Source organism: Procambarus clarkii, chromosome 28 (genome assembly GCF_040958095.1).
Source record: "Procambarus clarkii isolate CNS0578487 chromosome 28, FALCON_Pclarkii_2.0, whole genome shotgun sequence".
Classification (NCBI taxonomy): domain Eukaryota; kingdom Metazoa; phylum Arthropoda; class Malacostraca; order Decapoda; family Cambaridae; genus Procambarus; species Procambarus clarkii.
Window position 1 is genome coordinate 3,756,508 of NC_091177.1, and position 24,193 is coordinate 3,780,700.

Sequence of the window (24,193 nt, forward strand, 5' to 3'; positions counted from 1 at the left end):
ACAGCATTAGTGCAGACAATAAGTCACAATAATGTGGCTGAAAATTAGACTCTCGGCACACATCTGATACTGTAATTAAATACACGATTTGACAATGTTTCAGTCCGTCCTGGACCATTAACAAGTCTTGTAATAATGGTCCAGAATGGACCAAAACATTGTCAGATCTTATATTATTATTCAGGTTTGTGGGCTGGGTATCTATAATAATAAGTGATGATACTTTCTCATTGAGTAAATTAATGATAAAATCAACATTTTTATAAAAGTGCCTTGCATAGATGTTATCTTAACATTATGAAATTCACTAAATTGAAGATGTATAATGGGTGTAAGTTGGTTCTCTCTCCCAAGCTTTAAAAATTCAAAAGCAATGTTAATGTTTACAAATTTTATTCTTTTATATGAAAACACAGGTTATAGCATTAAAAAAACTTACTTTTTAACCCCATATGTGCAGCTGTTAAGAAAGGTGCCACTCTTCTTGTGGGAAAAAAAAAATATTCTTGTAAAATTTGCTTGCAAAATTTAGGGGAAATTAAAAATATATATATTTGTTACACCAATAAGGACTGATAATTAAAAAAAAAAAATTCTTTTATATAAGCAGAATTATTGCCTTTGATGAAAGCTGCATGTTAAGGGTTAAGATACAAGAGAACTACCCTTGCTATCTGAGGTTTACTTAAATAGAACTTAATACAAAGAGGCATTTTTCAAGCTGCATAATAACTAAGAGTGGATGATCATACTGATATCCACGATACATACAAGGTTTCTGTCACATTTAAGAAGGATGTAATGTTAGGTATTTTGTTTTGGCTTCTGCTACTTCAGTGCAGAACATTCTGAAACTGCTATTGTAAAGATGAAAATTTTCAGCAGAGGACAATTAGCCATTACAGGCAGCCCTCGAATTGTATGTTAGTGAAGAGTATCGATCTGTTGGTACCGGGTGAACTTCAGCAACACTTCGGTGTAGCAAGGATTGTCCCATGTTCTGGGGTCGATCACATTCTCAACAGTGTCTTGGGCTTCATCTGCACATGCCACTTTTGTTGTGGTTTAGAGACTTAATTATATTATTGCACATCTCATACATTCTAGGTATCATTATTTACTGTATTGCTGGTTGGAAAGTGGGGAAATCATTCAATATTAATGTTGACCAAACCACACACTAGAAAGTGAAGGGACAACGACGTTTCGGTCCGTCCTGGACCATCGACTTGAGAATGGTCCAGGACGGACCGAAACGTCGCTGTCCCTTCACTTTCTAGTGTGTGGTTTGGTAAACATATTTCTGCTACGGTATTGTGACTCCTTGTCTTCAATATTAATGTTTAAACAGGTTAAAAAAAAAAAGTGCCCCATTGGAGTCTTTGGAAAGGAATCCTATTATTTCCATATACCTTCAAGTCTGATCTGTGAGGTTTTTACAATACAAGTGTTTTACACTTGACATTGGACACCACGAGCGTAGCTCTCATCCTGTAACTACACTTAAGTAATTACATGCTCATAGCCCATGCAAATCAAGGGCTGCCTGTACCTGCTGTTACTCAAAAAAGACCTATCAAATACAGTACAGTATTGTCATTAATTTATTGCACGAAGGTCTGTTGTTTTATGTTACAATGAAATTAGCATAGTCTTCTACTCTGGGTATGATATTAGTGTACTGTGCTGTTATAATATACAATTACAGTATATGGTTCACTTGTCTTCATTTACTGTAAATTTGAACACAATGGACCTGACATAAGAAAGGAATGGAAAGTACAGTAATTAAGGGAATTATATTATAACCATCATCTAGTACAATTCTGATCGAGTATTTTAGATTTCTTTCTAATTTTATAAAATCAAGCTTATGATGAGTATTATCATTTTCAAACCCCTGGACAACATGTCAAAATTTCTTACATAGAAACATAAGATACAGATAAATTAAAAGAACGAAATGTATATTCTAATGTAGAACAATTGTCTTTTACTTGGTCTAAATAACATAAGATTAAAGTGACCTCTACACCATCCACTATCATACACTATAATACAATACACCCTATGTAATTATCACAGCTCACATTTCCAGTGATGTAACACACAACTTTGTCTACAACATCCAGAAAGGCTTTCATACAAAATTATAACACTTTCTATATAAAATGCAGAATTACAATTTTGTCTTATGCACAGTGAAGTGTTCCCCAGAAGAACAAGTCAATAATGCTTGACAATGAACACAGCAGCAACCTCTACCGCACGGGCAGGTCTTCTCGCCCACTCACACCAAACTCATAGTACAGTACTCTATTTAGATTTGTTAAGGCATAATTAAAATGGAAAATATAATTACCACATAAGGAAAGTCAGTATGTGTCAAAATCGTTTGGGCTTAATATGTGTGCATGCACGTACGTGTGTGTGTGTGTGTAAATTTGCAGAATAACCACACATGGGAAAATAATTGCTAGAGCACTTTTAATCCGCTCAGACATTTTTCAATTGCAGACTGACCGACAGGAGAGCAGCCATTCTGCTACTGACAAGGACCTAAGAAGGTCAAAAGCTCTCCTATCAACTATTTATTTTGAATATGTGGTCATTCTGCTTTAAAAAATTAGTGATTACTGATCTTTGTTGCATAATATATACATATATTGGTGTATACTGGCAGCAGGCTTTCATTTTGACATGTTTCATTGAATATGACTGAATATTTCATGTTGATTTTCTTGTTTAGGGCTTCAATCTCTCTAACTAGTGCTCTTGCATCTTGGTTTAATTGATTGAGTATATCTCCAAATGTCATATTTGTTCAAGTTTGACAAAAAGAGCAAAAACTAACTGTATAAGTATATTAGGTTTGAAACAGTTGTGTAAATTATAATAAGTATAATATACTATACAGTTAAGTGTTTGCTCTTTTTGTCAAACTTGAACAAATATGACATTTGGAGATATACTCGTCCAATTAAACCAAGATGCAAGATCACTAGAGGGATAGAAGCCCTAGACAAGAAAATAATAAACACGGAATATTCAGTCATATTCTATGAAATATATGTATGTAACAGAAAAGGAAGGGTATATAGGTGGCAATGTTGTATATGGGGGCACTACTAACATATTTTTTTGTCAATTTCAGGTGTAATGACATGTCACGCTCATCATTCCAACGATCACTGAAGTGGACATCACTTGGGTACAAGTCTTTGTCTGCTGTATAGTTTAAAGGAGCATAAAATTGATTTTTATTTGGCAAAATTGTGTTATCTTTATCTGTCAGTGACTTCTGCTAATTAGTTTGTCTAAGCCTTCCAGTGTGCTCTGACATCTCAATACTTGTACAGTACTTCCATATTTGATTTGTTAACTTTGGATTGTGGCTGAACAAGCATTAAATCTGGTCAAGATTTGTCCAAGTTTAGGTAAATGGCACAGTGCAACTCAAGTTCAGCAAGTAAATTTTTAATAACAACTCAAGCAAGAAAGAATAGTAAGATTCTCACTTTCACGTTGAAGGAAGGCATCAGCTTACAAAAAAAAAAAAAAAAAACTATCAGCATCCAGTCACTAAGTATATACTAGAGCATTACGTAGAGCCAGCACCATTACACTCCAGCAATATATCCACAGCAGCACCCCACTGCTTCATACAACCAGGTATAAAGTGCTTCCTTGTAACTTGTCACTTAAAACCTGTCAAACATTGTAATGTCAAGCTGATTCCATCTAATCTAATTCCTTACCACTTTCCATGAATCATTCACACACAATTCCCCCACTTCCTCACTCGCTCACCAAATCTGGCCATCTCTTCCTCAATCTTCGTCTTCTCCACATTTCAACTTCACTTGAGAGCTCTTTCACCATCTATTCATTAAATGCAGATGACGAGTCACAATAACGCGGCTGAAGATACGAAGCCTAAACCCACACACCAGAAGATGAGGAGACAACGACGTTTTGGTCTGTTCTGGACCATTATCAAGTCGATCATTATCACGACTGACTTGATAATGGTCCAGGACGGACCAAAACATCATTGTCCCTTCATCTTCCATCTTCTGGTGTGTGGTTTAGTCTTCATGAATTAATGAATTTAATTAAAGTCTTAATTCATTAAATCTGATCAAATCATTTCATAAGCTCTCATAATTCTTATGATTTACTTTCATACTGCATGTCTTTTGTGATATTTTTGTTTCTTAATCTATCCTCCCAACACAAGTGCATATCAGGTTTTCTATATCTATAGCTCAAATTCTGGATTTTAAATTTTCATGCCACATAAGTAGGCATTCCTTCACACAGCTGCCAATCTTCCTTATTTTCTTACAAGCTTTCACTGCAGTAGTTTCTTTCCCTGACTTACTCTACTTTCAACCCCTCCAACACAAAATTGTAATTTTTTAATTAGTGTCTCCAGGTATCTAATTAAATCAACAATTTCCAGGACATCTAGCTTTACACAAATTCTGCACACCATGTCTCCTCCTCTCCCCATCACCATTACTTTAATTTTGGAAATATTTGCTTCTAACATTCTTCTTTTAAAAGTTGTGACCACACTGTTATAGACATGTTAATGAGCTCACCTGTTTGCCTTAATAGCAAGAATGACCAGAGTTCAAACACTGTGCAAGTGTGGGATGTTTGGGCACTGTTCAACCACTGTTTGTCCCTGTGCACCCAGCTGTAATTGGGGCCTGGGATGTAAAAAGATTAGTAGATCATGTTCTAGAGTAAACAAGGCACTGAATAACATAACTGCTTCCAGTAACTGGCTTAAGACTTAAAATGCCGACATCCTTTTTGGTCAAAAGCTGTGGGCTTTACTGCAAGTTAATGTGTGTCAAGAACTGTCCTTCCTTTATTAAGGAAGAACTGTCCTTCTTAATAAAGCATTTTATTAAAAAAGTGTAGCTTTTATAATTTATTCAAGAGATAAAACTGCCACTTCTCCGAGTTCATTTAATGAGTTTTAAGGTAAAAAAACCTAACAGAACTTTAAGCAAATATTTTTCCTACAAATTCTGAGATCAAATACCTAAACATTAGTCACATATCCATTTAAAAACAATTATTTATATTTTAATTTTTTGTCTAGCTTTCATTTCCTCTGTGCTCTCGATTTGCTCCAACACTCGACTGTTTATTAATAATATTATTTGTTAATTACTAACTTTACATAAAATTCTATTTGGTGCAAATTCATTACTTGTTTATATCAATATGCCTTATCATTAATGTGGGATTAGAGTATATAAAGTACACACAAGTGTATTCCCATACACAGGCAGGTGTTTGCAAGAGCATTTGTGTGCATATGTTCTTGTGTTTACATATGTACTTATGATTGCATGTGTGTGTGTGTGTGTGTGTGTGTGTGTGTGTGTGTGTGTGTGTGTATGCTTATGTCTGTGTGTTGGGAGATGACGGCAGGAAAATACCTTAAACACACACCCTGTCTTAGAGTATGAACACGTTTCATCAGATCACGTCCAGATTCCTCCAGCAACATCTCTAAGTATCCAGGAAGCAGACTGTATGCAGCTCTCCAATTTCTCTGGTATGGAGTGCGCACGTAGAAGCATAGCAGGTGTTGACACCGGCCAAACCATGACTGCTGCTGCCACCTTCTATATGGCATTGCCAGTCATTCTCTTTGCTGTCCTCCACAGAGAAGCCAACTGTGGAAAGCAACACAATGATCAACACGACATGCTTACAGATCACAAAGAATATAATGGGGTTTATTATGAAATAGAAAATAAGACACAAAAAGGTATTTTCTGAAGAAAAAAAAGATTACGTGTACTAACTGTATTAACGTGACAATATACATCTGATCATATCTGAAGGAATACAATGAACTAATAGTGAAAACCATTGCTCTCCTTGCAAAAAACATGTTATAGAAAGTTTATCTGATATTTTCAATATCAAAAGCATATGAAGCCTCAATAAACATGTTCGTTGAAGCAGTCAGAAACACCTACAGTACAACCTTAATTCAATGAACTATATGGGACCAACCCCATTTCATTACAACTGGAGATGCCTCCAGGGAGCATTTTCCATGCTCTCTAGATTAACAACAACATTCCAAAATACCCAACTGGAGAGTTGCCAAATTGGGGCTCGTTGAATCGAGGTTCCATTGTACTGTATTAGGAAAATGAACTCGATAGTATGCAAAACATCAGTAAAGGTGAGAATAACATACCTTTACTATACACTAACCAGTAAAGGTTAGTGTAGTGTACCTTTTACTACACTACACTAACCAAACAAGTGGCAAGAAAAACACAAAAATAGCCTATGGCTTACTACAGCTATACAGTATTACTATTTATGAGCAAATGAACATGGTATCACAATCATCATGACTACCCATTTCCCACTTTCATTTTTCCATTTACTGTTCAAATCCATAATGCAATACTGTACTCTCTACTACCTCTCTTTAACAGAAATATCTGATTCCTTGCAATCTCTTCTACTGCTGGACCCACCTTGCTGATCACTAATTATTGGGTTATCTTTTGTCCACCTTTAGTCATTTTTCTACCATCAGTTAGTCTCATACCGCACAGCATTACCAACAAGACAAGACCCAAAGATATTTAATAAGGTGCTTTGCCACCAGCTCTACATAAAGATGGATGTAAATTTGTCTTAGATACTACATACAAAGATCAACAGAGAGCTAAAAGTGGTTGTTTAACATCAACAACCAGTCTTCTGTAAGACGAGAGCAGGGAAGGGGGCAGGGTGATGCACCTAGAGGGCAAGACAAGGAACAAAGGCTGAATTGGAACAGGGAGACACATAATATCATAAGCACACAAAGCTCCATGGCTTCAACAGGACAGGTAACAGTATCCACATTGAAGGAGACAAATCGTTTTCCACTAGTTTTAGTGAGGTATCGAGCATCAAGAGTAAAAGCATTGCATTTCCACTAGTTTTAGTGAGGTATCGAGCATCAAGAGTAAAAGCATTGCATTTCCACTAGTTTTAGTGAGGTATCGAGCATCAAGAGTAAAAGCATTGTAATCATAGAATTGTGTAAAAACGGAAAAAGCAATGCACTACCCAATCACTGTCCGAGTGTGGACGAGAGCCGAACTACTCGGGAGAAAGAGAGAGAGAGAGAGAGAGAGAGATGAATATCAATGCATTTCACACTGCTATCATTCGATGTTGGTGTGATAAAGAAAAAGATCCAGACCACACCAGTTGAATCAATGAATAGCTCTGGAGGCTGTCAGGGAACCAAACTCTAATAAATGACCAGAGATGAAGCCTGCAAAGATGATGATGATGATGCAATCATAATGCAATTCCTGAGCTGTGTCAATTTATATGTCACTCAAACCAGTGCTTATACCACTCACCATATCTATCTATCTGAAGGAAAATAACATCACTCACTCACCTCTTCCAAAGGACTAAATAAGTTACAGGAATCTCAAAGTTATATATATATACAAGTTATTATAATTATATAATACAGTACTATACTTAAATAATATAAGACATGTGTTGGATAATTCTCTACTATATAAAAAAATTAAATTGAAAGACCCTAAAACAGTCAAAGATATTTGTAGGCATCAAGGGTCACATAATCTTGGCCTTATGAGTGTTGATCTATAAGAGAAGATTGCACCCAGTCAACAACAGACCACAACAGCCACACACACACTGGCAGCACCAAAAGTAATACTCGGTAATTTCAAGTGGATCAGTCTTTACCAAGAGAAAACCACTTTTGAAGAGTTTCTAGTTACTGGTACTTGGGAAAGTGTGATATAGGCAAGGAAGAAACATGAGATACTCATAAAGTGACTCAAACCAACACTACCCACAAGAACTGACCTCAGTTCTGGTGCTGGTGATTAAGCTGGTGGCCACCTCATGGACCAACTGAACAAAAACTGGACACAAAGGTTGACTTAACTGACAGCTCAGTACCATCTGCCTACACCACATAACATAGTCAGGGTGCATGCGTGTTATGTGGAAGTGTGGACTTTTGTCACAGTGGGTGCTACCACCTTATGCTGGATGGAGTATGTTGGCATTAGTTTTGATTAATCATTGGTGTGCTCAGAGCTTGTTCCCCCCCTAGCAGTTACGTAAGACTTGAGAACAAATCTTTCCAGTTACTGTCATCTAGGCTGGACTGACACTTTTTCCTGTGACCTCCAAGCACCTGCAGGGATGCAACAGTTTATGGCCTCAGGGGCATATCTTCCTGTCTGGCTCAATACTTAGTAATGTGTAATGGATCATTATACCTCTGAATGTGGCAGAATAAGGAAGTTCAGAAAATATGTTAGAGAGAGCATATGGCATTTGATTTTTTTTGGGTGACTGACAAGGTCATAGCCTACTTGTGATCAATGAAGTGGTCCATATAATTTGTAAAAAAACATTCAACATTTATAACACTGCTTCTTTTTCTCACCATGTCCTGGCAAAACAGGATAATGTAGATCAGTTCCTAAGCTATGAGTTCCTCTAAAGCTTTGTCTCGGTCATTGTCGTGTTTCAAGAGAGCATCCACGATTCTCTCCTCTTCAAACCCCAAGTCCAAAAGCTGCAAATCAAGGACGACATTAGCAAAATTGAATGATTCTTCTCTATTTAAAGACAGGACATTAAACTAACATAACATTGTTACATTTTAATATAAATATTTTTTTTTACATTAAGTAACCAATTTAAGAGTCAACACTACATGCAAGTTATCAATTGTATACCCAAACTAGTACATGCTTAAATAATTACCTGCTTGGCAGCAGCCAAATGGTCTCTTGTCTTCTGGACGTCCCCTAAATAGTGATAAAATGCACGTTCTGCTTTGTATCCATCTTCACCATTCTCTTGAAGAGACTGCAGAACTAGAAGAACCTCAATAAGCTGAAAAATAAATTATCACTTATTCTGCAGGTCTCTTATTAAGTTTAATTCTAAATTTGTGGGGAACTTCTTAACAAATGTGAATGAAATTAGTACACACTGCACACCGATGTGCAGTGATATGAAACACTAACAGGCTGGTCACTCAATGGTCCCAAGTGCAGACCACCATGAGGAAAATGCTTAGATTCCAGCACATTATTGTGCTAGTTTCTGGATTACAACCTTATTCCCACTGGCACAGTGTGTAGAAACCACACACACATCTCCAGGCATATGAGATATACCTTCCTGTCTCCCTAGGTCTGCAGATCTGACTACAGATCTGGGAATGAACAGATATGCACACATACTCCCGCTCTTACATTTAAGAATGAGCACCATTGCCACAGCTGGCACCCATATAAAAAAAAAAACTCTAGGCAAATGCTCATAAAGATCATGAGTTTTGCAGCCCAATTAGTCAAAGTTTAAGATCAGATCAATTCTGGTATGAACTATTTAGTACCATGGAATGTTCTCTGTAAAACTAGGCACTAAGCGAATTAGTGCTAAATGAAGCCATTATAGCACAGTCCCCAGTGAGATACATTTCCAACATATTAAGGGTTTACTGGGTTCTTTAAACAATAATATGAATAAATATAACTTGGCGATTTTAAACCTAATGCATGAAAAGCATGTGCTGGTATTTGTTTCGAACAAAGGCCAGTTTTGTTCACAGTGACAGCAAGTTGAGGAAGAGTAGTAATCTCGGTGGCTATCACACAAATAAGTACACGCAGCAAGATGGGTTAGTACCATATATATATGTATACTAGTATAACCTTCTTTTACTATACTAGTATTATGGAAAAAGAGAGAAATGATAAGAAATGAATGAATTAGCATGTTTGTGTTGACAAGTGCCCTTTAGAACCAACCATCAGAGGAAAATATGTTCAGTAAACACAACTCGGTAACACAAGCCATGAATAAAGAACATTTTAAGCAATTTTATACATTTATAATCTACAAAACATAAAGAAGTCCATCAACAATGATGAATTTACATACTAGTGAAAGAGCATGAATGAGTTAACCCCCAAAAGGTAATAGTTTTTAAGCAGTTGAATAACTGTTGGAGTAGGTGGTAGCAAGTCACTAGCCCTTGTTCCATTTAGATGAGAGCATTTACTCCATCTAAATAACAGCCCAACATAAAAATATATGTGCAATTGATTGCCAGTCAACATTTTATAAATACAAAATAACATTTTAAAATGCTAGGTATGCACACACAAATCAATTTCAACCTGTCAATATTCAAAGAATTATTTTCAATAAAATTTCATACTAATTTTTACTGACCTTTTTATGGTCAGTTCCTAGTTTCTGAACTGCCCTGGCTACCCTTGGTCGAGGGAATCCCATCTCAGCCATGCTCTGGACCAGCATTTGGGCATCTGTTGTCAACTCTGCAAATGGGTCTGGCAGGCGTGTCTTAACAGGTGTGTGAGGTAGGGGGCCAGGAGGGTGCTGAGTAGGTCCAGACTGATAAAGGTGCTGAGAGGATAATGTCTCCGGGGAATCTGATAAGTCGGGCAGTGGTTTCCAGTCCTGTCAAAATTTAGATTTAACATTTATTATTTTTAAGCCATACCTGTTTGATGGGGTTCTTAGAGTTCTTTTACTCGCCAAGTAAGCCTGGCCTGTTGCTTGATGAAGGGGGGGGGGGGGCATAGGCCCACATATCCACCACAGCCCGGTAGGTCCGGCATTTCTTGAAGAAAACTATCTAGTTTTCTCTTGAATATGTCCACGGTTGTTCTGGCAATATTTCTTATACTTGCTGGGAATACTATATGTTGAATATGTTGTATGTATGTATCCAGCAAGAAGATTTATTTAAGAACTTCATTAGAAAGCCTCATACTGTAGCATCTCACTACGTGTACAGTTGTACATTAACAAATGCTCAACTCATATACAGTACTGTACAACTCGGTATCAAAAAGGGCAATGGAAATGGGTCCTGTCATAAGGTGTAACTCACACCGAAACCTATTATAACTTTCCTAGGGTTGTTCTCCAAATGTTCACCAAATTACTCTCAATGATATTGTTGCATTGATTCTTTCTTCTTTATTTGTTCTGTATGGGCTTTAAATTCAGTATCTCTTTCAGAATCATTCAACAGTACTTTAAGCTAAGCGTAACAACAATAACAAATGGTAAAGTGTATGTTAGGGGAGTTAAAAATGACTAATCAAAACTAAGGAAATTAATTGTTTACATCAGTAGAACATAAATATATATTTTTAAAGTTTCTAAAGCAAATGTTTAAAGAATCCGAGTTGAAAAAGTATAAATAGGCAACCGACACATTAAGATCATATGATATAAATAAAATTTAAAAATAAAATGTTTTTAGCATACCTCTAAGCCAGTTAATCCAGTACTAGAAGGCCGTGGTGGGGGAGTGTGAGAGAATCCTCGGCCCTCGTGAAGCGACTGTATGCCAATACTATATCTTGTTACTTCAGAATCTTCAGCAGCTGTCAGGTCGGGAACGCTCCGACTCGACCGCAAAGACCCGCTTGTTGATCCAGCCGCACCTGAACTACTGCTATGACTTGGTGTCGACTCTCCAGACTGAACACCAGAATGCTGACTCTGTTGAAGCAAGGGCTTATTCTGTAAATAATATCGAGAGTAAAAGTCTTCAAGATCTGGTCTTTTACTTGGAGTTGTTCCTCTATCCACTGAAGGCATTGTTGGAAAGCCACTGCTAGTGGATGTAGGAATATTAGCTGTGCTTCCAGAATTACTACCAGGACTCATTACTCCTCCCTGTGTTGCACTAGCAACACTACTCGATGAGTTACCAGCTTGGCGGTGGTAATCATAAGGCACATATTGTGCAGCTTTACTAGGGCTACTTACATTAAAACTATTATTCCACTGTTGAGGATAATAAGAGTTTTGGAAGGGTCTGTTAGGGTTCCCACTATACTGTGAGCTGGCTGAATATGATGGCACAGTAGATGATGCACAAGTTACTTGTGAACCTTTACTCATATGGCTCCCATACTGGCCAAAGCTCGGACTTGTCTGGGATAAGTTTTGCTGCTGCTGTTGTTGATGCTGCTGCTGCTGTTGTTGTTGCTGTTGTTGTTGCTGCTGTTGCTGTTGTTGCTGTTGTTGCTGCTGTTGCTGCTGTTGCTGTTGTTGCTGCTGTTGCTGCTGCATGTAGTATGGGTACTGTGCATAAGCACTGTAAGATACTTGGCCATTTGTGAACATATTTACCTGTGTTCTCCCCTCTTCAGAAGAGTTATGCTTCAGAGCATTATTTCCTTCAGCCGACTGTTGTCCTACATTTGATGAATCAAGAACTTTAGCCAATTCTTCCATGTCATTTATAGATTTTAAGGCAGCACTGTCAAAGGGATCATTACCTTCACCTTCGAAGTCTGCAAAATTTATGCTAGCTGGAGTCTTTAAAGGAGATTTAAGAATATTCTTCTGTGAGGGAAAAGGCGTTGGCTTGAGCATCCAGTCATATGGGGATGCAGTATCAAGAGGAAGACTTGGTGTACGCGTAAGGGAGTCTGGAGTTCTCAGGTGTAGTTGAGAGCTTGATCCAACAGTTTCTCTTGAGGCAGGTGGTGTGTTTCTGCCGGTTTCGTCACTATCCGCCTCTGCCGCATGGGTCTCCTCTACGCCATCCTCTGCTTCATCTTGTACTTCTTCTTGTTCTTCTTCTTTTTCTGACTCGCCCTGCCTTTTCTCCTCTTCTTCTCTTCTCTTTTCATTATCTTCTTCTCTTCTCTTTTCCTCATCTTTTAGTATCCTCTCTCTCTCCTCCTCCTCCTCGTTCTCTTTTCTTAACTTTTCTTCCTCCTCTTCTTTGGCTTTTTTCTCTGCTTTTCTTCTGTCATATTCAGCTATTCTTTCTTTGCGTTCCCTGTCCTCCTTTTCTTTCCGTGCCCTTCTTTCTTTCACCCAACTTAAAGTTGTCTTCTCAACTGCAAAATCATACTGAAATTTAAATAAAATTAAGAATTAGAGAGTCTTTAATAACCTGTTACATATTTGTAGGTTACATAAAATTATTTCCTATCCTGTGATCAAACTAAGATCCCCCAATACCTTCTACTTTAAATTTAGCAGTGAAAATTTAAATGCAGAAAACTGTACAAGTTCAGTGCAAACCTTGATTCAGCGAGCGATATGAGACCAACCCCGATTTGTTGTAGTGAAAGTTTCATGGCAACCTCAGATGCCTCCTCGAGGCATTTATGAGATGCTATTATTATTATTATTTAAAGACAAGTAAATACATTGCTTCAGCCATTTCTTTCTTCTAATGTTGCTTCCATCTATGAAAATCCTTAACAACATGAATGGAGCTTTATTAAGTGTGTTACCATTCATACCCTAATATTTTCCATGCTCTATGGGCTAATTTTGCTGAGCAAAATTTAAATTTCAGCTAATCATATGAAGGATAACTACCATGAGAACCCGTCTCTAATGCAATTTCACCACATCAGCATATTTTCTATGCTCCCACACCGAAACTTTATTTTCAAATGAAGAAGGGCCCATATTTTGAGCTAAAACCAAGGAATCTTGAAATGAAAACAAACTATAGAATTTGTTTTAAATACCCTCAATAACTTTCCCAAGACTCGAACTGTTCCTTGCAATTATGTGCCCATCTATAAAAAGTATTAAAAGCATGAGTGGAGTCATATTAAAAAGTTTTCCATTCTTGTCCTAATATTTCCCATACTCTATGGGCAAGTTTCAATGGGCGAAATTTTAATTTTAACCTATCATATGATGTGCAATGTTCGCACCAGTCTCTGACCTTTGGCCCAGCATCCTAAGCAAATCCGCACATTTCCCATTTTCCTGAACTCCTATTCACTGAATCAGATGAATAAATGCGGCCTGGAAAGTATGCATTACAATCGGAGAGCCGCCAAAACGAGACTCGTTAAATCATGGTTCCTTTGTAACAGATACTCTATCTACCCATCCATCTATTTATTTGTCTGAGTGTATTACAGGTGTTGGAACCATCATTCAGGAGACATTGGCTCAGCTAATATTTCCTAAAATTTTAATTATTAGCTATGTTTACAATGCCACATTCTAATTGCAGTGAAAAAGTGTGTCAACCATGAATCTGTACAAATACTAAGTTTGATAATAGCATTTTGAGCTTCTCTATATGTTTGAAAGCATATTAAATGGGGCTTGCCCTGAGAGCTTGGAACTGGCTGAAGAAGGCTTGTGCATTTAAAGAGCTGAGAAGCACTGAGAAAACAAAAAAAATGAGTACAAACCCTAAGGAAGGTGGATAATTGAGAATAGAGCAGGGTGAAGGACGAGGGAGACTGGTTCAATACATATAAAGCTGAAGGAAAGTGGAACATGAAAGAGAAACCTAGACAAGAGAACAGTAACAAAAGAAATATGTGAAAGTGCTGAAGGCTGTCACATAGTGAATCAATGTTGTCTTATAAATATAGAATACAAATTCCAGTCCATACCATATATTTTAAGTGTTTTTTCCATGAAACTGATCCAATATAAACACAATGCTAATCTGTGTGCGCACTCCATAATAAAACATGACAACTAAATGGAATAAAAAACATAGCCAATGAGTGTGGGAATCCATCATTCAAATGACATCTTAGCCAAAACACGTTGTTATTGTAAGAGATACATCATGCAGAGTAGACTTCATTATTGATGATGTTTTGCCTACAATGGATTTGTAGGCATTCCATCATTCCAATAATTTTTACTATCTATTTGGTGTTTCTGTAAATAGTACTGTAATGGCACTGTGTGCTCTATTCAACCAACTAAATAGTGGAGCTCTATTCCCTACAGTAACTAAAACTTACTTAAACACATGAGCTTTACTGCAGATAACATTTCACTCACAAGAGGGAAGGCAGACCAACAGAAGCCTCCTTCCCAGTGATGAAGCAAGGATGAATCTTCCCACCACAGGCTAGGAAATACCAAAACCTCAAATAGAAGCATGGAGGTCACCTGCAATCCAACCACGGATAAAAATGGAACCGATTTTACAATTACTGTAATAACAAAGGAAGCTTGAAGCCTCTTGGGTGGGCCCCAAAGTCTGAGGAGATGAAACATACAACCAACGTATCTAGCTTCAAGGTATCCAAGGTTCCCCCTCACCCCACAGGAGCATTTGCCTTTATGCCATGTAAAATGTCATACAGTACAAGATAGTAATAACCACTTGTGCAGTAGAAACAAGCCACACTTACCTTTCTGGACTCAGCCTGCTGAGCTTGCCATGAACACAATCAGGAAGAATGTGAATAGTAGAGGGTCTGTGAATATTGTTAAATTGACAGCCAGGGTTGCTAGATTTTCAGGAATTTAATGGGTTGTGAAATGACTTCCTTTGGTGGGAACGAGTGATCACAATGCAACTCTAAGCCATTCTGAGCTGGACTTAGTTTGTCTCTAGTGACTCCAGAGCACCCTAAATATTCCAGACAAATGTTTCTTGTCTTGTGCTAGACTGTAAGGACCTATGTTAAGAGGATCTTACACCAGAGGCAATCAAATGCAACAACTAAGAAGTTGAAAGTAGCTGCTAAAACAAAAGTTGATCCCTTAGCACAAGTGGCAAATGAACATTTTTATATGACGTATTCTCTAAGCAAGAATGATTATAACTCCAACATGACATACCTCTTGAGTCAGAAGATCTGGGTTAATTTGGTGTTGACAGGATGGTGGTATAGTGACTCGTCTGGGGGGCCGGTATCTTTCACTAATCTTCACAGGGACACCAGCCACAAAGGTGGCCGGGTCAGTGGACATGGTGGGCACAGGAGATGGGTCCTGCCACAGAAACAAATGTGTTAGGAAATAAGTGGTCTGTTTTTCCCCTTATTTAACTTTCTGAAGGAATCACTTGCAAAAGTAAAATTATGAGTACAATACACAAATTTCCTTCTAAATAGGCTCAATATTAATATTGTATCTAATAAAGAACATTTCTTAAAAATTTATATCTAGTTTTACTCTCACTTTTTTTAATTATACAATACTGTATACTTATTCAGAATATGCTGACAATAAACAGTTATACAGTATAATGGAAGCATGAGAAACGATGCCGACTCTAGCCTAACCTGGAATATTTCATTAAACACAACTATACTATTAAGATGAAATATAGCTCTAGCAACGTAAAATAACACAAATGATTTCCCATTGTTGGAGACTGGAAGGCTGTTAGGCTTATCAAGGTGACCCCAGGCCAATGAGTGATCATCTGCAGGATGCAACCCACAGCAGTTTTGCCTAGCTTCCATGTACCTATTTACTGCTAGATGAACAGAGGCATCACGTGAAAGAAAATGTGCCCAAATGCCTCATCCTTTACAAATACAAATACAAATATTTATTCAGGTAAAGTACATACATACAAGGTGAAATACAAAAGTTGATGGATTCATAGATAGAGCTAGTACATACAATGCCTAAAGCCACTATTACGGAAAGCGTTTCGGGCAGGAGGCAGGAATCAACCTCGGGTCTAATCGACTGAGAGCCGACGGTGCTGCCCACAGGTCACACATGGCAGCAGAAAGCAAAAGCAAGTCTGCTACCTGTGTAATGTCATTGATGACACTCAAGTTTTCCTACTTTGAGTCAGGTTTCAGACCCTAGGCCTACTGGCCTTTACCCTATCTCTTTCTGAGCTGCCAGTTGTGCTAGTCTTTCCCTGAACTCAGATTCAACGAGATTTCAACTCATGAGAGGTGCTAACAATACTGCATCTCAAAAAGTACTCTTTGAACTCATTCACAGCTCATATTAGATAGAAGAATGTACGATGAATCAGAGACTCGTCAGAGCCTTGTGGCCTCATTTACTGCAAGCGCCATGTCTGGCTGGCCCCGGACACTAAACAATGAAGACACAACCAGAATATCATAGGACAGCCCCTTCAAGACATTGCAATAGAAAGACAGGGCAAAGTTAGGGCGTAATGTCTTAAGAAACTGCGATGTAGCACCTGGCCACCAATCAGCTGATCAAGTCATAACATTCCCCCGTCGACCTTCCACACTTTTCTTCCGTTATTTTGGCCTTACAGACGTGAATTATGACATGTTTCATGGCCTAAGAACAAGGCAAGATCATAGGTCCAACTTACCTTGTAAAAAACTAACCTAAGTTAACTCTAAAGGTTTCGTTAGCGTCAAGAACAAGTTATTTTCTTCCCATATTTTGACAACCAGCCATCTATGTTGTTTCTGGGGACTACTCGCTCAAATCAAGAACCAATTACGTATTTGTTGTGGGGTTAGATTTTTATTTTCAGTATTAAAAATAATAACATATATTTAAAATCATAAAAATTATTAAAAAATATATTCATTGTAATAAAACAAATGGTTAAACGTACAACGTATTCATCTAGACCTATAGACTAACATCTGACTCTCTGAATGTAGAGCGGTCACTTTGAATGCTGTTCAATAACTTCATACGCATGTATACCCCCCGTGAGAATTTACATTGTCAAGGGTTTAAAGTAAAGCTGGCAGATATAAACACTGGCAGAGGGTTATCATGAAAAAAACAGTGTGTACCTTAAGACATGGTGGAGCCGGGTATGGTACATAACAGATTTTACCTGAATTTACCTGAGGGCCATTATATCTCTTCTTCGACGAGGACAGGAAGCCTGTGGCTTGTCAAAGATCCCCTCCCTCTAGAAGAGCCAAATATTCTTTTCAGGATGCCTCAATGTCTCTTGTCAATTTATTTATTTATTTATATACAAGAAGGTACATTGGGTTTGTGAGAATACATAGCATAGTATTCACAATCTTGTAAAGCCACTAGTACGCGCAGCGTTTCGGGGAGGTCCTAGGCAGGGCAGATACTAGTTATATTGCTGCGTGTTAGGGCGCTGGTGGACCACTAGTGTATACAGTTTACCCACACACAAGTGTCCAAGGGGACAAACTCGGTACAGTTTACCAAAGATTACGCGAACTGGTTTCTAGTTAGTTCAGTTGATATACTTGATTTTGATCCTGGTATTTAATAATGTTAAGATCCTAGACCAAGGCTCTATCTTGGACACTTAACTGTGCTAGAGACAAGTGTGGCGGCGTCTGGTGAGAGTCCCCATACCCTTGGCTGCTACACACACATCTCTCTCTCTCTCACAATTCCCAATAACTGCTGCCATAACAACAAGAAATATAAACTTTTTGAATGTCCAAGACACACACACACGTATTTAGTGGTGGAGGCAGACTCCATACTCAGTTGGAAATGTAATAAATAAATAAAATAAATAAATAAATGTTTATTCGGGTAAGGTACATACATACAAGAGATTTTTACAAAAATTGATCGATTTAAAGATAGAGCTAGTGCATACAATGCCTAAAACCACTATTACTGCAAAGCGTTTCGGGCAGGAAATAACATATACCATATATGTATGTAGATATATGTAGATATGACATATACCAACAGGATTAGCAACACGTATTCCAGTGAACTGAATGTTGGGAAACGGGACCAAATAACTGCAGCTCATCCCCCTCAAGCATAATTAGGTGACTACGTAAATACACATACACACAACATACACATATCTCGCCCCTGTGGCCCAATGGATAAGGCATTGGCCTCCTAAGCCAAGGATTGTGGGTTCGAGTCCCACCAGGGGTTACTGTGATAATTTTAGGGGGCCTTGCTGCTGAGTGGACAGCGCTCTGGGATCGTTCCGGGTTCGATCCCCGACAGGGGCAGAAACAAATTGGTAGAGTTTATTTCACCCTGACGCACCTGCTTTCTGGGGATGTGTGTGGGTGCATGTGTTAGAGACAAATATATGTAGTAGAAATAATAGAGGAAAAATAAATTAGCTAGAAAGGCGGGGTCCAAGAGCTAATAGCTCGAACCTGCAGATACAAACTAAATACACAGATTTAGTTTCAGTTTGAGAGCGTTATACAACAAAGAGTACTGGGAAGACGGGACACCACGAGCGTAGCTCTCATCCTGTAACTACACTTAGGTAATTAGACACACACACACACACACACACACACACACGCACACGCACACGCACACGCACACGCACACGCACACGCACACGCACACGCACACGCACACGCACACGCACACACGCACACACGCACACACGCACACACACACACACACACACACACACACACACACACACACACACGCACACACACACACACACGCACACACACACACACACACACACGCACACACACACACACACACACACACACACACACGCACACACACACACTATATTTGGAAGTTTCAGAATCGACATTTTTCCCGGTTCTTGTACTGGGAATGTATTGAGGGAAGGTATTTAATGTATTGAGAGTGGCTGTGGCCGGCTGCCAGTGGTGCCAGGCGGCACTCTGCAAGCTGCCCAGGCCAGATACATCTGGCACAGTGCCCCCTCTCCTGCTGGTGCTTCTCAGGCGAGTCATTCCACATTTTCTCCACTTAGGTGTTGCACACACTTTGTAAACGAGAGAGAGAGAGAGAGAGAGAGAGAGAGAGAGAGAGAGAGAGAGAGAGAGAGAGAGAGAGAGAGAGAGAGAGAGAGAGAGAGAGAGAGAGAGAGAGAGAGAGAGAGAGAGAGAGAGAGAGAGAGAGACCCGGGCACCACCGGTTTAGCCCATCAAGTACAGTATAAATATCTGTCACTTCCTACTTTTCTCTCTCCATTCAGATTGCTACCTGCTCTTCCTACCTCTTTCCTTCTAAGTTACCCTCTCTCCTTTCTCCTCTCTCCCCTCTCTCCTCTTCTCTCTCTCCTCTCGATTAATGGTGCAGGGGAAGTTTCTCACTCAAGAGGGAAGGTGAAGGGAGGAGGTGAGATAGTGTCACTCTCCTACACTGACTTAAGACAGTCACCAGACCTGTCCACGGAGTTCTGTCACCAGTGCCAGTGATGGGACGGTCACACGCCAGAGTCGTGACGGTAAAGAAGTATATGTGTCTGTCATCATCATAAATGTGGCTACGGGGGATGAGTTTCGGCTCTTGGGCGCCCGCCCCTTAACTGTCAAACAACTGGGACCAGATTCACGAAGCAGTTACGCAAGCACTTATAAACCTGTCCATCTTTTCTCAGTCTTTGGCGGCTTTGTTTACAATTATTAAACAGTTAATGAGCTGCGAAGCACCAGGAGGCTGTTTATAACAATAACAACAGTTGATTGGCAAGTTTTCATGCTTGTAAACTGTCGTGGAAGGCTACAGGTGGTCGTGGAAGCCAACACGTGGTCGTGGAAGCCTTCACGTGGTCATGGAAGCCTGTACGTGGTCGTGGAAGCCTACACGTGGTCGTGGAAGCCTACAGGGGGTCGTGGAAGCGTACACATGGTCGTGGAAGCCTACAGGGGGTCGTGTAAGCCTACAAGGGGGTCGTGGAAGCCTACAAGGGGGTCGTGGAAGCCTACAGGGGGTCATGGATGCCTACAGGGGGTCGTGGAAGCCTACACATGGTCGTGGCAGCCTGCACGTGGTCGTGGAAGCCTACACGTGGTCGTGGAAGCCTACACATGGTCGTGGAAGCTTACAGGGGGTCGTGGAAGCCTACACATGGTCGTGGAAGCCTACAGGGGGTCGTGGAAGCCTTCACATGGTCGTGGAAGCCTACAGGGGGTCGTGTAAGCCCACAAGGGGGTCGTGGAAGCCTACAGGGGGTCGTGTAAGCCTACAGGGGGGTCGTAGAAGCCTACAAGGGGTCGTGGAAGTCTACAGGGGGATCGTGGAAGCCTACAGGGGGTCGTGGAAGCCTACACATGGTCATGGAAGCCTACAGGGGGTCGTGTAAGTCTACAAGGGGGTCGTGGAAGCCTACAGGGGGTCGTGGAAGCCTACAAGGGGGTCGTGGAAGCCTACACATGGTCGTGGAAGCCTACAGGGGGTCGTGGAAGCCTACAGAGGGGTCGTGGAAGCCTCCACATGGTCGTGGAAGCCTACAGGGGGTCGTGGAAGCCTACAGCGGATCGTGGAAGCCTAAAGGGGGTAGTGGAAGCCTGCCGTGGTCGTGGAAGCCTACAGGGGGTCGTGGAAGCCTACACGTGGTCGTGGACGCCTAAAGGTGGGTCGTGGAAGCCTACACGTGGTCGTGGAAGCCTACATGGGGGCCGGGGAAGCCTACACGTGGTCGTGGAAGCCTACATGGGGGCCGGGGAAGCCTACACGTGGTCGCGGAAGCCTACATGGGGGCCGGGGAAGCCTACACGTGGTCGTGGAAGCTTACATGGGGGCCTGGGAAGCCTACACGTGGTCGTGGAAGCCTACATGGGGGCCGGGGAAGCCTACACGTGGTCGTGGAAGCCTACATGGGGGCCGGGGAAGCCTACAGGAGGGTCGTGGAAGCCTACACGTGGTCGAGGAAGCCTACAGAGGGTCGTAGAAGCCTGCACGTGGTCGTAGAACCCTACAGGGGGAGGGGGTCCTTGCTCCGATGGTCACCCTAATACAACCACGTGTCGGGATGGCTGTAGTGTGTTGTATAAAATGTGGTTGTAGTGGATGGAGAGAGTGGAGAGGAGGGAGAGAACCTTCTGCTGTTCTCTCCTCGTCTCTCTCCTGATAACGTTAATATAGTGTAGCGTATTATTATTACACTCGTGTCCTAGCAAATAACTTAGTCGTGGAGGTTGTCTCTGTCTGTCTGTCTCTCTTCTGTCTCTTTAAAGGGGGGGGGGGACACAAATCAATATTTCCATCTACTGTTATTTTTTTTTGCACTCCATCGATGCTGTTCTTATTGATAATTTTAGTGATGTTGTTGTGGTAATGGTCAAACCTTCTCCTCTCTTCCCCTTTCCCTGGTACCCCCAGTTATGGCCCCTCCTTCTCCAAAAAACACACACACACACACACACACACACACACACACACACACACACACACACACACACACACACACACACACCACCCGCAGCAACACACCCACCACCCACCCACGCACACATACACACACACACGTACATCAGGGGAATCTTACCATAACCCATAAAGCCACCACCCACTGGGCTCCAATAACCCACTACTCCACCCACTGGGCCCCAATAACCCACTACCCACCCACTGGGGCTCCAATAACCCACTACCCCACCCACTGGGCTCCAATAACCCACTACTCCACCCACTGGGCCCCAATAACCCACTACCCACCCACTGGGGCTCCAATAACCCACTACCCCACCCACTGGGGCCCACTCACCCCTCCACATCAAACCTTGGACTCTTTTGGATGACCTCAGATCAAAGTTGTGCTGGAGAAGGTCTCCCTAATGCTCCTTTTGACCAGTGCCTCACTCAAGCGCTTCTTCACTGGCACTCACGCTCAGAGTGCTTGTCAGGCAGCCACTCAGAGAGCCACTCAGTAGTCAATCATTCACTCAGTTGTTCATTTATTAATATATTCAAGCGGTCAGCCAGTGACTTCCCTAATCCTTTGTGGATTATCTGACAGCGTGTAATTGTCTGGTTCATGGCGGTGACGCCTCACTACACAGTGGCAGGTGTGTTTCCTGTGTGCGGGTCACCTTGTGCTTCACCTTGTGCTAGGTGAACAGACACGTTAGGTGAAAGAAAATGTGTGTGTGCAAGTTTTAAATTTTTTTGATTGGGGATCATCGAGGTATCTTTTGTTTTAAGACGAGGATATAGACTACTGCGCTACGGAGTCCCCCTATACAACCTCTGCAATGCTAAGACCTCTCAACGTGGCACCCTTTGGAAGAGGTCCTGAAGGCGTCCTGGGGGCGGGAGTGTCCCCAGGAGGAGCAGGAGGAGGCGAAGGATCACTGCTAAAGGAAGCTCATCAAGCGGTCCATTAGCTCAGGATCTCCAAGCTCCCCATTATATTCTTACGCTCAGGGAGTCCTTTGATAGCACTCTCTGCCCCCCTCCCTCCTTCTGTATCTCCCTCTTCCTCCATCCTTCTCTTTCCCTCTTAGTCCCTGTCCATCCTTCTCACTCATTTTGCCGCCTCTCCATCCTAATCAATCTCGCCCTTCACATGTCAGAATCCTCTCTCCCTCTGTCCACTGTTTCTCTCTTTCTCTCTTTCTTCCCTGTCCCCCTCTCTCCTATCTTCCCGTTATTTAACAATTCCAGCAGTTCTAAAAAAATGCTGATCCGGATACGAGTCTCAACAGGCCGGCACGCTTCCTGTCATCCGGATAAGCGGGAGTATGTCGGTCGCTCTCATCCGGCCGGTGCTGGGGACTTATACTTGTGCCGCCAGGTGGCACCACCTGTTCCTCCACAATTATACTGGTTTACATTAACGGGACTGGCGATAGTAAAGGGTCGGGTGTACCAAGTAAGGGGTCGGACATCCTAAGGGTCGGACATCTCAATATGGCCCTTGTTGACACCCTGGTAGCGTGACAATAGAGCGGGTGGTAATTAATTAGGACATCTCCCTGCCTCATATCGTCTCGTGTCCCAGTTAACCAGATTACCGCCAACCGTAAAGACCAAACCTGCACACTATGAAGAGAATGGTACTGTATTGACACATTTCTTTCTGGCACAAGGCCTAGATGCGTGCCAATAAAACAGGCAACATGTTAAAAGAAGGCTCTTCAGGTGTGGAAATATGCTCTTCAGGTGTGGAAACATGCTCTTTAGGTGTGGAAACATGCTCTTTAGGTGTGGAAATATGCTCTTCAGGCGTGGAAACATGCTCTTCAGGTGTGGAAATACGCTTTTTAGGTGTGGAAATAAACCGAATGACATTCTGTTGGCACATTTGCCCTCAACCAGTTGAACGATGCGGTCGAACGAGATCCGCTCGATCGAGGAATGATCCAATAGTCAGAACACTGACTATTGCAATTTGTTTCTGAGAGGATTGCTCTGGGGGGGGGGGATGCCCCGGGGACTCGCTCAAGTGATTCTTGCAGATTCAATGTTGCTCATCTTTCCGGTTTAACCTGGGAGATATTAGCCCGCTGCACGGACACAGACGCCCATGGTAGGAGCCCCATAGGTGTACTGGGCCAGCAGAGTGACGTGGGAGCACACAGTAGCTGGGGCTTGAGGTTAACGATACACAGTAACTGTGAGAAGCTGCAAATACCATTTGGAGCTTCTTATTGCACAATATTGCAAATATTGTGATCATAGCTTTAGATGAGGCGTC

At 41.1% G+C, this 24,193-nt stretch overlaps 1 protein-coding gene and 1 non-coding gene across 5 annotated transcripts in view; one reads left to right on the plus strand and one right to left on the minus strand.

The window, feature by feature from the left end:
- Positions 1-376: 376 nt before the first annotated feature.
- LOC123755002 (uncharacterized) overlaps positions 377-24,193 on the minus strand; it is a 44,594-nt gene continuing 20,777 nt past the window's right edge. Inside the window, exons 1-7 of one of the 4 annotated variants that reach the window (XM_045737383.2) lie at positions 17,159-17,271; positions 15,682-15,834; positions 11,362-12,966; positions 10,294-10,542; positions 8,812-8,943; positions 8,489-8,620; positions 377-5,702 (exon numbers count right to left, since the gene is read on the minus strand). In XM_045737383.2, the coding sequence (XP_045593339.2) occupies positions 8,525-8,620; positions 8,812-8,943; positions 10,294-10,542; positions 11,362-12,966; positions 15,682-15,813 (2,214 nt within the window). In that variant the 5' untranslated portion in view covers positions 15,814-15,834; positions 17,159-17,271 and the 3' untranslated portion in view covers positions 377-5,702; positions 8,489-8,524. Of the gene's footprint in view, positions 5,703-8,488; positions 8,621-8,811; positions 8,944-10,293; positions 10,543-11,361; positions 12,967-15,681; positions 15,835-17,017; positions 17,085-17,158; positions 17,272-24,193 lie in introns of those variants that run through there. The other 3 variants (XM_069332802.1, XM_069332805.1, XM_069332804.1) reach the window with 3 other exon arrangements.
- Positions 18,624-18,696, plus strand: TRNAR-CCU (transfer RNA arginine (anticodon CCU)). Its single transcript has one exon. It is a non-coding gene; the product is annotated as a tRNA-Arg (tRNA).